The 12,680-nt window shown below is 49.5% G+C and overlaps 1 protein-coding gene across 3 annotated transcripts in view; it reads left to right on the top strand.

Moving 5' to 3' along the window:
- LOC134958116 (extracellular serine/threonine protein kinase FAM20C-like) overlaps positions 1-10,477 on the top strand; it is a 402,537-nt gene extending 392,060 nt beyond the window's left edge. For all 3 annotated transcript variants that reach the window (XM_063940488.1, XM_063940487.1, XM_063940486.1), the window contains one exon: positions 10,014-10,477. In XM_063940488.1, coding sequence (XP_063796558.1) covers positions 10,014-10,257 — 244 coding nt within the window. In that variant the 3' untranslated portion in view covers positions 10,258-10,477. The remainder of the gene's footprint in view (positions 1-10,013) is intronic.
- The last annotated feature ends 2,203 nt before the right edge of the window (positions 10,478-12,680 follow it).

Below are 12,680 nucleotides of genomic sequence, written 5' to 3'. Positions count from 1 at the left end.
CCACAAGGAATAACATTGGGGATGTCCTAAAGCAGTTCCTTATGGGAGAGGACGCAGTGTAGCGGGCACAAGAACCCGGCGTCCAAAGGAAGCATCCTGGGAGGCGAAAGTATTGAAGGCATAGAACCTTATGAACGTGTTCACTGAGGACCACGTAGCCGCCTTGCACAATTGTTCAAGGGTCGCACCACGTGCTCCAACACTGTGCCCCAACCCCTCAGACTGACATCCGTCGTCAGAAGGACCCAGTTGGATATCCAGAAGGGATGACCCCCGCTCAATCGGTGGTCCTGAAGCCACCAGCTCAGTGACAGACGGACCTCCGGAGACAAGGATATAATTTGAGACCTGATCCGGTGAGGCAGGCCGTCCCATTTGGCCAGAATCAACTACTGTAGAGGGCGGGAATGGAATTGAGCGTACTCCACCATGTCGAAGACCGACACCATGAGACCCAGTACTTGCATTGCCGAATGTATCGACACTTGCGGACGACATAGGATGCAACGAATCTCGTCCTGAAGTTTCAGGATCTACTCCTGATACAAGAACAACCGCTGTTGTCCAACAATGCCCCCAGGTGTGCCATGCTCTGAGCAGGGACCAGGGAAGATTTCTTCCAGTTGATGAGTCACCCGTGAGTTTGCATAAACTGGATTGTCACATCCAAATGATGTAGGAGAATTTCTGGGGAGTTTGCCAGGACCAGCAAGTCATCTAGATACGGGAGGATCCTGATCCCCTGAATTCCCGTGGAGCCATGGCCAAACCAAAAAGTAACACCCGAAACTGGTAATGAAGGTTGACCACCGCAAACCTCAGGTACTGCTGATGTAACATTGCAATAGGAATATGCAGGTAGGCATCCTGTATGTCCAGGGAGACCATATAGTCCCCAGGATCCAAGGCCAGAACAGTTTCCATACGAAACTTGGAGACCCTCACATACTTGTTCAAAGACTTGAGATTGACAATGGGCCGCGAGGACCCGTTCGGTTTCGGGACTAGAAACAGCGGTGAATAGAACTCCTTGCCTCTCTGAGCCAGAGGCACCTGAACTACCACTCCTGTGTCCAGGAGGGACTGTACCACCAAATGAAGAGTTTTTGCCTTCACTGGATCCGAAGGGACGCCTGTCAGGCAAAATCGATGAGGGGGACGATTCTTGAAGGATACGGCGTAACCTCGAGTGACGACTTCCCGTATCCAGGCATCGGAAGTGGTCTTCAACCATTCCTAGGTAAACCCTAGAAGTCGGCCCCCCACCCTGGGATCCCTTAGAGGGAGGCCCGCCCCGTCATGCGGCAGGCTTGTCTGTTTTGGAAGCAGGCGGACGGGCAGCCCATGCCTACTTGGGTCTGGGCTTAGCAGGTTTGGAAGTTTCGGGTACGCCTAATCTTTTACCTGTCCTGAAGGACAAAAGGAGTGAGAGAAGGTACTTTTAGCCTTCGGCGCCGTACTCTGTAGGCAAGCCATTTTAGCAGAAGCTAAGTCAGCCATGATCTTATTGAGGTTTTCTCCGAAAAGAATGTCTCCCATGAAAGGGAGTACCTCCAGGGTTTTCTTAGAATCCAGATCCACAGACCAGGATCTCAACCAAAGGATACGTCGAGCTAAGATGGACGTAGTGGCAGCCTTGGCCGCCAGCACCCCGGCATCGGAAGCCGCCTCCTTAAGATAATGAGAAGCCGTGGTAATATATGAGAGACATTGTCTAGAATGATCAGAAGCATTGGAAGGTAGCGGCGCCTACAGCTCCCGAGCCCATGCTTCAACAGCTTCAGCAGTCCATGTCGCTGCAATTGTTGGCCTATGCACAGCCCCTGTTAGGGTGTAAACTGCCTTTAAACAACCCTCCACACATCTATCCGTCAGTTTCTTCAGAGAGTTGACGGTAGTCACTGGCAGAGCTGAGGAAACTACCATTCGCGCAACATGAAAATCTACAGGTGGAGGAGTTTCCCAATTTTTACGTAGCTCCGCAGAGAGAGTGTAGTGAGCCAACATTTTCTTATGTGGCGTGAACTTTGTTCCTGGATTTACCCAGGATTCCTGACGTATGTCAGCCAGGTGTTGAGAATGAGGTAAAACTTGTTTAACCACTTTCTTAGGTTTAAATCTGTCCGGATATTTAGACACAGGCTCAGGTTCCGGTACATCAGAAATTTGATGAATCAGCCTGATAGCCTCAATCAAATCAGGGACATCCACCTGTGACCGTCCCTCCCCATCTGAAGCATCAGAGTCAGTGTCTGTGGGGTCAGTGTATGCGCCATCCTCTTCAGACAAAGTTTCTGGAACGGTGGTGGATTGTGAGGAAGTAGCGGCCCGTTTAAAAGACGCCTTAGTCTTAGGCGGGCGAGAGTTAGACTTCTTTTTAGTCAGTGATTGGTTCAAGTGCTGCAACTGTGATGAGATCTGATCTGCCCATGGTGGATTGACTGCAGGGACCATAAACTGCTGTACTGGCACAGGCGGTTCCACAGGGGGCGTAAGTTTAGTTACCAGCGTATTTAATAACGTGGAGAAGGTAGCCCAGGGCGGGTCATTGTGGACCCCCGTTGCTACAAACCCACTGGGGGGCAATGAACCCCCAGAACCTGAACTCTCTGCTGCCATGTTTTCCTCAAATGTGTCTGCAGCGGCACCACCACTCAATGTGGGATCAGCCCCAGTTCTGTTGCCCCTTGCAGCTGACATAATGAGAAGCTCAATATCAGGCAACCTAGTACAATATTTGCAGCACTATATCCAGCAAGAACTCCCAGTGTAGTGTTATCAGCACAAACCGGGAACCCAAGAGATATATGGTGACCAGAAATCACAGAGAAAAATACACAGTAAGTATACCCTGTGAAACACCTATATAGCCTAATAAACCTGACGCACTTAGCCCCCTCAGGTTACAGAATATAGGGGTAGCAGGCTGAACTAAATACACAAAATGGCAGCCACTCAGCAGCTACATGCACACACACAAAGTCACAATATACAATGCAGAAATTATAACATAGAATAAGACTGCACTGGACTAGCAATACAAAGTAATACTCAGTATAGCTATATATATAAACAGTGGATATAGCAAAACACAGCAAACACTGGATGTATTTCACAGGGTGTTTGTACCACACAACCCTGACTGTATGCACTCTTTCTTAACTAACACTGTCCACTGACAGGTAGAATACTTAAGTGTCCTGTAAAATGCACAGCGCTGACGTACAGGCGGCTTTACAGAGGAGGATTTGCCCAAGCAGTCCCAGGAACAGCGCAGCTCCGTGTAATGGCGGCTGACAGGGAGTGAGGGAGAGAGATGCAGCTCCAGGGCGGAAACATTTGCCTAAATGGCGCCCTGGGGCTGGGGGGAGGGGCTACAGGTCAGGCCTTATCCCACATGCTGCCATCCCCACCAGGCGCTGTGGGCTGTCAAACAAATGGTTTTATGAAGAAAACCGACATGTGCCCTGGTGGCTAGTGAAGCCCCTGCCCCTTACGGTGTCCACGCCAGCACGCGCGCGGCCCGCCTCCCACCGTCCGCGCTGGATCGCGATTACAGCGGGCCAAAGAGACCCCTTACCTTGACCTGTATGCGTCCACGTGATCCAGGAGGACAGCGGCGAGTGTGTGACTGACTAGAAGAACACCGGAGCCTCCGCTGTAATTACCCGGCAACCAGGGTGCGGGAGTATACAGCGCCGCTGGGGGAGTGATGGAGCTGCAGCAGGGGATGTCTGACTGACATCCAGACACAGCTGCAGCCCTTGAAGTCTTCATACTGTATTTCTTTCTTCTTGAAATAGCTTTTCTTTAGGGCTGCAGGAGCAGCCCCCCTGTTGACTGCCTGCTTACTGCAAGGCACCAACTACAAAACTGAGTTCCTGTGCACGGAGGCGGGGTTATAGAGGAGGCGGCACTGAGCATCTTAGGAACAGTCAGAGCTTTGAGCCTGTTGGTGCCTCGGATCAAGATCCTACTCTACACCCTGATTTTATTCCTTGTGGAGCCCAGTGTACCCCACAGCAGAAAATAAGAATTTACTCACCGGTAATTCTGTTTCTCGTAGTCCGTAGTGGATGCTGGGACTCCGTAAGGACCATGGGGAATAGCGGCTCCGCAGGAGACTGGGCACAACTAAAAGAAAGCTTTAGACTACTGGTGTGCACTGGCTCCTCCCACTATGACCCTCCTCCAGACTTCAGTTAGGATACTGTGCCCGGAAGAGCTGACACAATAAGGAAGGATTTTGAATCCCGGGTAAGACACATACCAGCCACACCAATCACACCGTATAACTCGTGATACAATACCCAGTTAACAGTATGATAACAACTGAGCCTCTCAACAGATGGCTCAACAATAACCCTGTAGTTAGGCAATAACTATATACAAGTATTGCAGACAATCCGCACTTGGGATGATGCCCAGCATCCACTACGGACTACGAGAAATAGAATTACCGGTGAGTAAATTCTTATTTTCTCTGACGTCCTAAGTGGATGCTGGGACTCCGTAAGGACCATGGGGATTATACCAAAGCTCCCAAACGGGCGGGAGAGTGCGGATGACTCTGCAGCACCGAATGGGCAAACTCTAGGTCCTCCTCAGCCAGGGTGTCAAACTTGTAGAATTTAGCAAATGTGTTTGACCCCGACCAAGTAGCTGCTCGGCAAAGTTGTAGAGCCGAGACCCCTCGGGCAGCCTCCCAAGAAGAGCCCACCTTCCTCGTGGAATGGGCTTTCACTGATTTAGGATGCGGCAGTCCAGCCGCAGAATGTGCAAGCTGAATCGTACTACAGATCCAGCGAGCAATAGTCTGCTTTGAAGCAGGTGCACCCAACTTGTTGGGCACATACAGGATAAATAGCGAGTCAGACTTTCTGACTCCCGCTGTCCTGGAAACATAAATTTTCAGGGCCCTGACTACGTCCAACAACTTGGAAGCCTCCAAGTCTTTAGTAGCCGCAGGCACCACGATAGGTTGGTTCAGATAAAAGGCTGATACCACCTTAGGGAGAAATTGGGGACGAGTCCTCAATTCTGCCCTATCCATATGGAAAATCAGATAAGGGCTTTTACATGACAAAGCCGCCAATTCTGATGTTGTTGGCCTGGCCGAAGCCAAGGCCAACAACATGACCACTTTCCACGTGAGATACTTCAATTCCACGGTTTTAAGTGGCTCAAACCAATGTGACTTTAGGAAATCCAACACCACGTTGAGATCCCAAGGTGCCACTGGAGGCACAAAAGGGGGCTGAATATGCAGCACTCCCTTAACAAAAGTTTGAACTTCAGGTAGTGAAGCCAGTTCTCTCTGGCAGAAAATCGATAGAGACGAAATCTGGACCTTAATGGAACCCAATTTTAGGCCCATAGTCACCCCTGACTGTAGGAAGTGCAGGAAACGGCCCAGCTGAAATTCCTCCGTTGGGGCCTTCCTGGCCTCACACCACGCAACATATTTTCGCCATATGCGGTGATAATGGTTTGCGGTTACTTCTTTCCTAGCTTTAATCAGCGTAGGAATGACTTCCTCCGGAATGCCCTTTTTCTTCAGGATCCGGTGTTCAACCGCCATGCCGTCAAACGCAGCCGCGGTAAGTCTTGGAACAGACAGGGCCCCTGCTGCAGCAGGTCCTGTCTGAGCGGCAGAGGCCATGGGTCCTCTGACCTCATTTCTTGAAGTTCCGGGTACCAAGCTCTTCTTGGCCAATCCGGAACAATGAGTATAGTTCTTACTCCTCTTCTCCTTATTATCCTCAGTACCTTTGGTATGAGAGGAAGAGGAGGGAACACATAAACCGACCGGTACACCCACGGTGTCACTAGAGCGTCCACAGCTATCGCCTGCGGGTCTCTTGACCTGGCGCAATATCTTTCTAGCTTTTTGTTTAGGCGGGACGCCATCATGTCCACCTGTGGCCTTTCCCAACGGTTTACAATCAGTTGGAAGACTTCTGGATGAAGTCCCCACTCTCCCGGGTGGAGGTCGTGCCTGCTGAGGAAGTCTGCTTCCCAGTTGTCCACTCCCGGAATGAACACTGCTGACAGTGCTAACACGTGATTTTCCGCCCATCGGAGAATCCTTGTGGCTTCTGCCATCGCCGTCCTGCTTCTCGTGCCGCCCTGTCGGTTTACATGGGCGACTGCCGTGATGTTGTCTGACTGGATCAGTACCGGCTGATTTTGAAGCAGGGGTTTTGCCTGACTTAGGGCATTGTAAATGGCCCTCAGTTCCAGAATATTTATGTGTAGGGAAGTCTCCTGACTTGACCATAGTCCTTGGAAGTTTCTTCCCTGTGTGACTGCCCCCCAGCCCCGAACGCTGGCATCCGTGGTCACCAGGACCCAGTCCTGTATGCCGAATCTTCGGCCCTCTTGAAGATGAGCACTTTGCAGCCACCACAGCAGAGACACCCTGGTCCTCGGAGACAGGGTTATGAGACGATGCATCTGAAGATGCGATCCTGACCACTTGTCCAACAGGTCCCACTGAAAGGTTCTCGCATGGAACCTGCCGAATGGAATTGCTTCGTAGGAAGCTACCATCTTTCCCAAGATCCGCGTGCAGTGATGCACCGACACCTGTTTTGGTTTTAGGAGGCCTCTGACTAGAGATGACAGCTCCTTGGCCTTCTCCTCCGGGAGAAACACTTTTTTCTGTTCTGTGTCCAGAACCATCCCCAGGAACAGTAGACGTGTCGTAGGGACCAGCTGTGACTTTGGAATATTTAGAATCCAGCCGTGCTGTTGTAGCACCTCCCGAGATAGTGCTACCCCGACCAACAACTGCTCCCTGGACCTCGCCTTTATCAGGAGATCGTCCAAGTACGGGATAATTAAAACTCCCTTCTTTCGAAGGAGTATCATCATTTCGGCCATTACCTTGGTAAATACCCTCGGAGCCGTGGATAGACCAAACGGCAACGTCTGGAATTGGTAATGACAATCCTGTACCACAAATCTGAGGTACTCCTGGTGAGGATGGTAAATGGGGACATGCAGGTAAGCATCCTTGATGTCCAGTGATACCATGTAATCCCCCTCGTCCAGGCTTGCAATAACCGCCCTGAGCGATTCCATCTTGAACTTGAATTTTTTTATATATGTGTTCAAGGATTTCACCCCGTCCTTGTTGAAGTAGGGGCACCTTTACTATCACCTGCTGGGAATACAGCTTGTGAATTGCCTCTAACACTGCCTCCCTGCCTGAGGGAGTTGTTGGCAAGGCAGATTTGAGGAAACGGCGGGGGGGAGACGTCTCGAATTCCAGCTTGTACCCCTGAGATACTACTTGAAAGATCCAGGGATCCACCCGTGAGCGAGCCCACTGATCGCTGACATTTTTGAGACGGGCCCCCACCGTACCTGGCTCCGCCTGTGGAGCCCCAGCGTCATGCTGTGGACTTAGAGGAAGCGGGGGAGGACTTTTGCTCCTGGGAACTGGCTGTATGCTGCAGCTTTTTCCCTCTACCTCTGCCTCTGGGCAGAAAGGACGCGCCTTTAACCCGCTTGCCCTTATTGGGCCGAAAGGACTGTACCTGATAATACGGTGCTTTCTTTGGCTGTGAGGGAACATGGGGTACAAATGTAGACTTCCCAGCTGTTGCTGTGGAAACGAGGTCCGAGAGACCATCCCCGAACAACTCCTCACCCTTATAAGGCAAAACTTCCATGTGCCTTTTAGAATCTGTATCTCCTGTCCACTGCCGAGTCCATAACCCTCTCCTGGCAGAAATGGACATTGCACTTATTTTAGATGCCAGCCGGCAAATATCCCTCTGTGCATCCCTCATGTATAAGAGTGCGTCTTTAATATGCTCTACGGTTAGCAATATAGTGTCCCTGTCTAGGGTATCAATATTTTCCGACAGGGAATCTGACCACACAGCTGCAGCACTGCACATCCATGCTGACGCAATAGCTGGTCTCAGTATAACACCTGTGTGTGTATATATAGACTTCAGGATAGCCTCCTGCTTTCTATCAGCAGATTCCTTCAGGGCGGCCGTATCCGGAGACGGTAGTGCCACCTTCTTTGACAAGCGTGTGAGCGCTTTATCCACCCTAGGGGATGTTTCCCAGCGTGACCTATCCTCTGGCGGGAAAGGGTACGCCATTAGTAACCTCTTAGAAATTACCAGTTTCTTATCGGGGGAAGCCCACGCTTCTTCACACACTTCATTTAATTCCTCAGATGGAGGAAAAACAACTGGTAGTTTTTTCTCTCCAAACATAATACCCTTTTTTGTGGTACCCGGGGTAACATCAGAAATATGCAACACATTTTTCATTGCCTCAATCATATAATTTTGGCCCTATTGGAAGATACATTAGTCTCATCGTCGTCGACACTGGAGTCAGTATCTGTGTCGACATCTGTGTCTGCCATCTGAGGTAGCGGGCGTTTTAGAGCCCCTGATGGCTTTTGAGACGCCTGGGCAGGCACAGGCTGAGAAGCCGGCTGTCCCATATTTGGTATGTCGTCAAACCTTTTATGCAAGGAGTCGACACTGTCGCGTAATTCCTTCCACAGAACCATCCACTCAGGTGTCGACCCCGCAGGGGGTGACATCACAATTATCGGCATTTGCTCCGCCTCCACATAAGCCTCCTCATCAAACATGTCGACACAGCCGTACCGACACACCGCATACACACAGGGAATGCTCTGACAGAGGACAGGACCCCACAAAGCCCTTTGGGGAGACAGAGAGAGAGTATGCCAGCACACACCAGAGCGCTATATAACACAGGGATCCCACTATAAATGAGTGTTTTTTCCCTTATAGCTGCTTATTATTATATATACTGCGCCTAAATTTAGTGCCCCCCCTCTCTTTTTTACCCTTATGTAGCTTGACACTGCAGGGGAGAGCCAGGGAGCGTCCTTCCAGCGGAGCTGTGAGGGAAAAATGGTGCCAGTGTGCTGAGGGAGATAGCCCCGCCCCTTTTCCGGCTGACTTCTCCCGCTTTTTCTGGAATTCTGGCAGGGGTATTTTTACACCTATATAGCCTTCCTGACTATATATGGTGTAGATTTGCCAGCCAAGGTGTCTTATATTGCCCTCAGGGCGCCCCCCCCCCCCAGCGCCCTGCACCCATCAGTGACCGGAGTGTGAGGTGTGCATGAGGAGCAATGGCGCACAGCTGCAGTGCTGTGCGCTACCTTGTTGAAGACAGAAGTCTTCTGCCGCCGATTTTCCGGAACACTTCTTGCTTCTGGCTCTGTAAGGGGGCCGGCGGCGCGGCTCCGGGACCGAACATCGAGGTCGGGTCCTGTGGTCGATCCCTCTGGAGCTAATGGTGTCCAGTAGCCTAAGAAGCCCAAGCTACCACCAGTTAGGTAGGTTCGCTTCTTCTCCCCTTAGTCCCTCGCTGCAGTGAGTCTGTTGCCAGCAGATCTCACTGTAAAATAAAAAACCTAAAATATACTTTCTTTCTAGGAGCTCAGGAGAGCCCCTAGTGTGCATCCAGCTCAGCCGGGCACAAGATTCTAACTGAAGTCTGGAGGAGGGTCATAGTGGGAGGAGCCAGTGCACACCAGTAGTCTAAAGCTTTCTTTTAGTTGTGCCCAGTCTCCCGCGGAGCCGCTATTCCCCATGGTCGTTACGGAGTCCCATGGTCCTTACGGAATCCCAGCATCCACTTAGGACGTCAGAGAAATGTACCTTCTGCACCCCATGGATGTTGGTTGGAATATGGCTGCATAACTATGCACATTTATATACATTTATACACCTACCCCAATTCACCCGACTACTCTTGTCAGTACTAAATATTGTAGTCTGCAGATGCAGCCATTGCCACGCATAAAACAGAGCACGTTACATAAACCAGACGCATACAGGGCACATCTATTTGCATTTCTGTATAATTAATTATTGAGGTTAGTAAATGAAAATATGCATGTAGTATAACAGCAAATAAAATCAGTCAAACTAAAAGCTTCATAAATTAAAAAAATAATACTTTCTCTAACAGTAATTACATGACATTCTCTTTCCTAGGGTGAAGAAGTCTACACTGCAAAGGCTTCAACTCCTGGCTACAGATCCATATCGCCTGAGTGATGTAATGCGAGAGTCTCTGTCCATGGACCCTCTTGCTCCCATCCTGTCAGAGCCGCACCTTTTTGCCCTTGACCGCAGGCTGGGCCTTATCCTTAGTGCTGTAAAGGAATGTTTCACAAAAGAGGGACAGCACCGTGTGGTCTATGAGGACCTGGCCAGACTACCCAAGGAGAGAAAATGATAGGGGTCAAAATATTCTAAATATGATGACATCTAGAGCGTGAAGTAACACCCCTCATCCATCCCAGAATACTTTAGTTACTGACTGTAATGCACATATTTGTAATACACAAACTTCAATTTAAGAATGATAGTTCTTTATCTGTGTACTATCAGCTCATGTGATAACTTACTGTAATACATGTAGAACAAATGCAATAAAATTTAATATTTTCTCAGAATGTAATAATTGCTAATCCAGTTACTGCCCACACCGCACACCCTGCACCCATTATTTTTAATATTCACCCTCCGGAGTTCCGCAGTACAGCAGCAGCAGCACTGTAGGAATTACTGGGAGAATGGCACGGTGCCATTTTCCCATTTTTTTTGCGCATGCGCAGTAGGAAAATCACTGTGAAATTGGCCACTATGCCATTTCCCGTAGATCTGCGCATGCGCTCTAAGCTCTGGGACAGCGCTAGGGTCCCCTAAGGTCCAGAGCTTTACAGCGATGCTGGTTAGAGAGCAGGGGGCCTAGACGATGTTAGTGTGGGCTGGAAATGTGTGTGTACAGGATAGATGATGTGGCAGTCTTTGTACACACCAGCGGATGCATTAGCGCTATGAACAGCCCAGCTGCTTAAACAGTGAAGTGGTTTACTGAAAGCCAAATGGTGTACAGCCGTGCTCACTGGTTTGGATGGAGGGGAGCCGGATGTCATACAGCTAACCAGCTGTGTATGCAGGATGCGGATAACGATGCAGGATACTGTAAACACCGTTTCGATCAGGAATTTCACAGGTGTCACTGAATCTAAGTGGTATACAGCTGGGTACCACTGTGTTGCTCTTACACACTGACAAGATTGCACTACACATGCGCAGTACTAGGTTTGATGAATGAAGCTTTCCTGGAGGATCCAACATGGAATATGTGCAGTAGCGCACTCCATTCTTAACAGTGAGAAGTACACAAATTTGGGTAAGTAGATTGTGTAAAATTCTCAGAAAAATGACTGCACACACACCTATACAAACTTGTGACTGGAGAAGGGAGACATAAGTCACGAACAATAAGGGCGCAATTGTAGATAGAGAGTGACAAAGAAACGAATATGCACCTATCAAAGCCACATCATTTGCCGCTAGTCAGGAATGTGTGTGTGGCTTTTGTAAACAAGAAGCATTGTCAGTTGCAGATAATTTAGAAGCCACTGGCAAATGGCATTTCTGTGTATTTACTATTTACCAATGTTGTGGTACATCTGGAGTGAGGAGACTAGATGACCTGGAAAAATTAAACTTTACCAAAATATCCAAAACCAGCTGCTGGGAACCATAATTAGCGTCCATCAATTATCTTCATTGAACCTTCGACTTCAAGTTCACTGTGCATATGTCCAGCAATGTGTCAATGTGTCAATAGATTCTCTATAAAAGCGACTCAGGGATGCCCCATTGGTTTTAATAGTTATTTGTTCTTCACCTTTATGTATATTTTCGTCACCTTTCTTTGTTATTCACCTCTTTATATACATTCCTTATTTCTCTGACGTCCTAGTGGATGCTGGGAACTCCGTAAGGACCATGGGGAATAGCGGCTCCGCAGGAGACTGGGCACAACTAAAGAAAGCTTTAGGACTACCTGGTGTGCACTGGCTCCTCCCACTATGACCCTCCTCCAGACCTCAGTTAGAATCTTGTGCCCGGCTGAGCTGGATGCACACTAGGGGCTCTCCTGAGCTCCTAGAAAAGAAAGTATATTTTAGGTATTTATTTTCAGTGAGATCTGCTGGCAACAGACTCACTGCTACGAGGGACTAAGGGGAGAAGAAGCGAACCTACCTGACTGGAGATAGTTTGGGCTTCTTAGGCTAATGGACACCATTAGCTCCAGAGGGATCGAACACAGGACCCGACCTCGATCGTTCGGTCCCGGAGCCGCGCCGCCGTCCCCCTTACAGAGCCAGAAGCATGAAGATGGTCCTGGAAATCGGCGGCAGAAGACTTCGGTCTTCAACAAGGTAGCGCACAGCACTGCAGCTGTGCGCCATTGCTCCTCATGCACACCTCACACTCCGGTCACTGATGGGTGCAGGGCGTTGGGGGGGGGGGGGGGCGCCCTGAGCAGCAATATGAATACCTTGGCTGGCAAAAAATCACAATATATAGTCCCAGAGGCTATATATGTGATAAATACCCCTGCCAGAATCCATAAAAAAAGCGGGAGAAAAGTCAGCCGAAAAAGGGGCGGGGCTATCTCCCTCAGCACACTGGCGCCATTATTTCTTCACAGTGCAGCTGGAAGACAGCTCCCCGGGCTCTCCCCTGTAGTTTTCAGGCTCAAAGGGTTAAAAAGAGAGGGGGGGCACCAAATTTAGGCGCAATATTGTGTATACAAGCAGCTATTGGGGGAAAAATCACTCAGTTATAGTGTTAATC

This window comes from Pseudophryne corroboree, chromosome 9, assembly GCF_028390025.1.
Source record: "Pseudophryne corroboree isolate aPseCor3 chromosome 9, aPseCor3.hap2, whole genome shotgun sequence".
In the NCBI taxonomy this organism is placed as follows: domain Eukaryota; kingdom Metazoa; phylum Chordata; class Amphibia; order Anura; family Myobatrachidae; genus Pseudophryne; species Pseudophryne corroboree.
The sequence above is the reverse complement of the archived record's forward strand: the minus strand, read 5'-3'. Positions and strand labels throughout refer to the sequence as shown.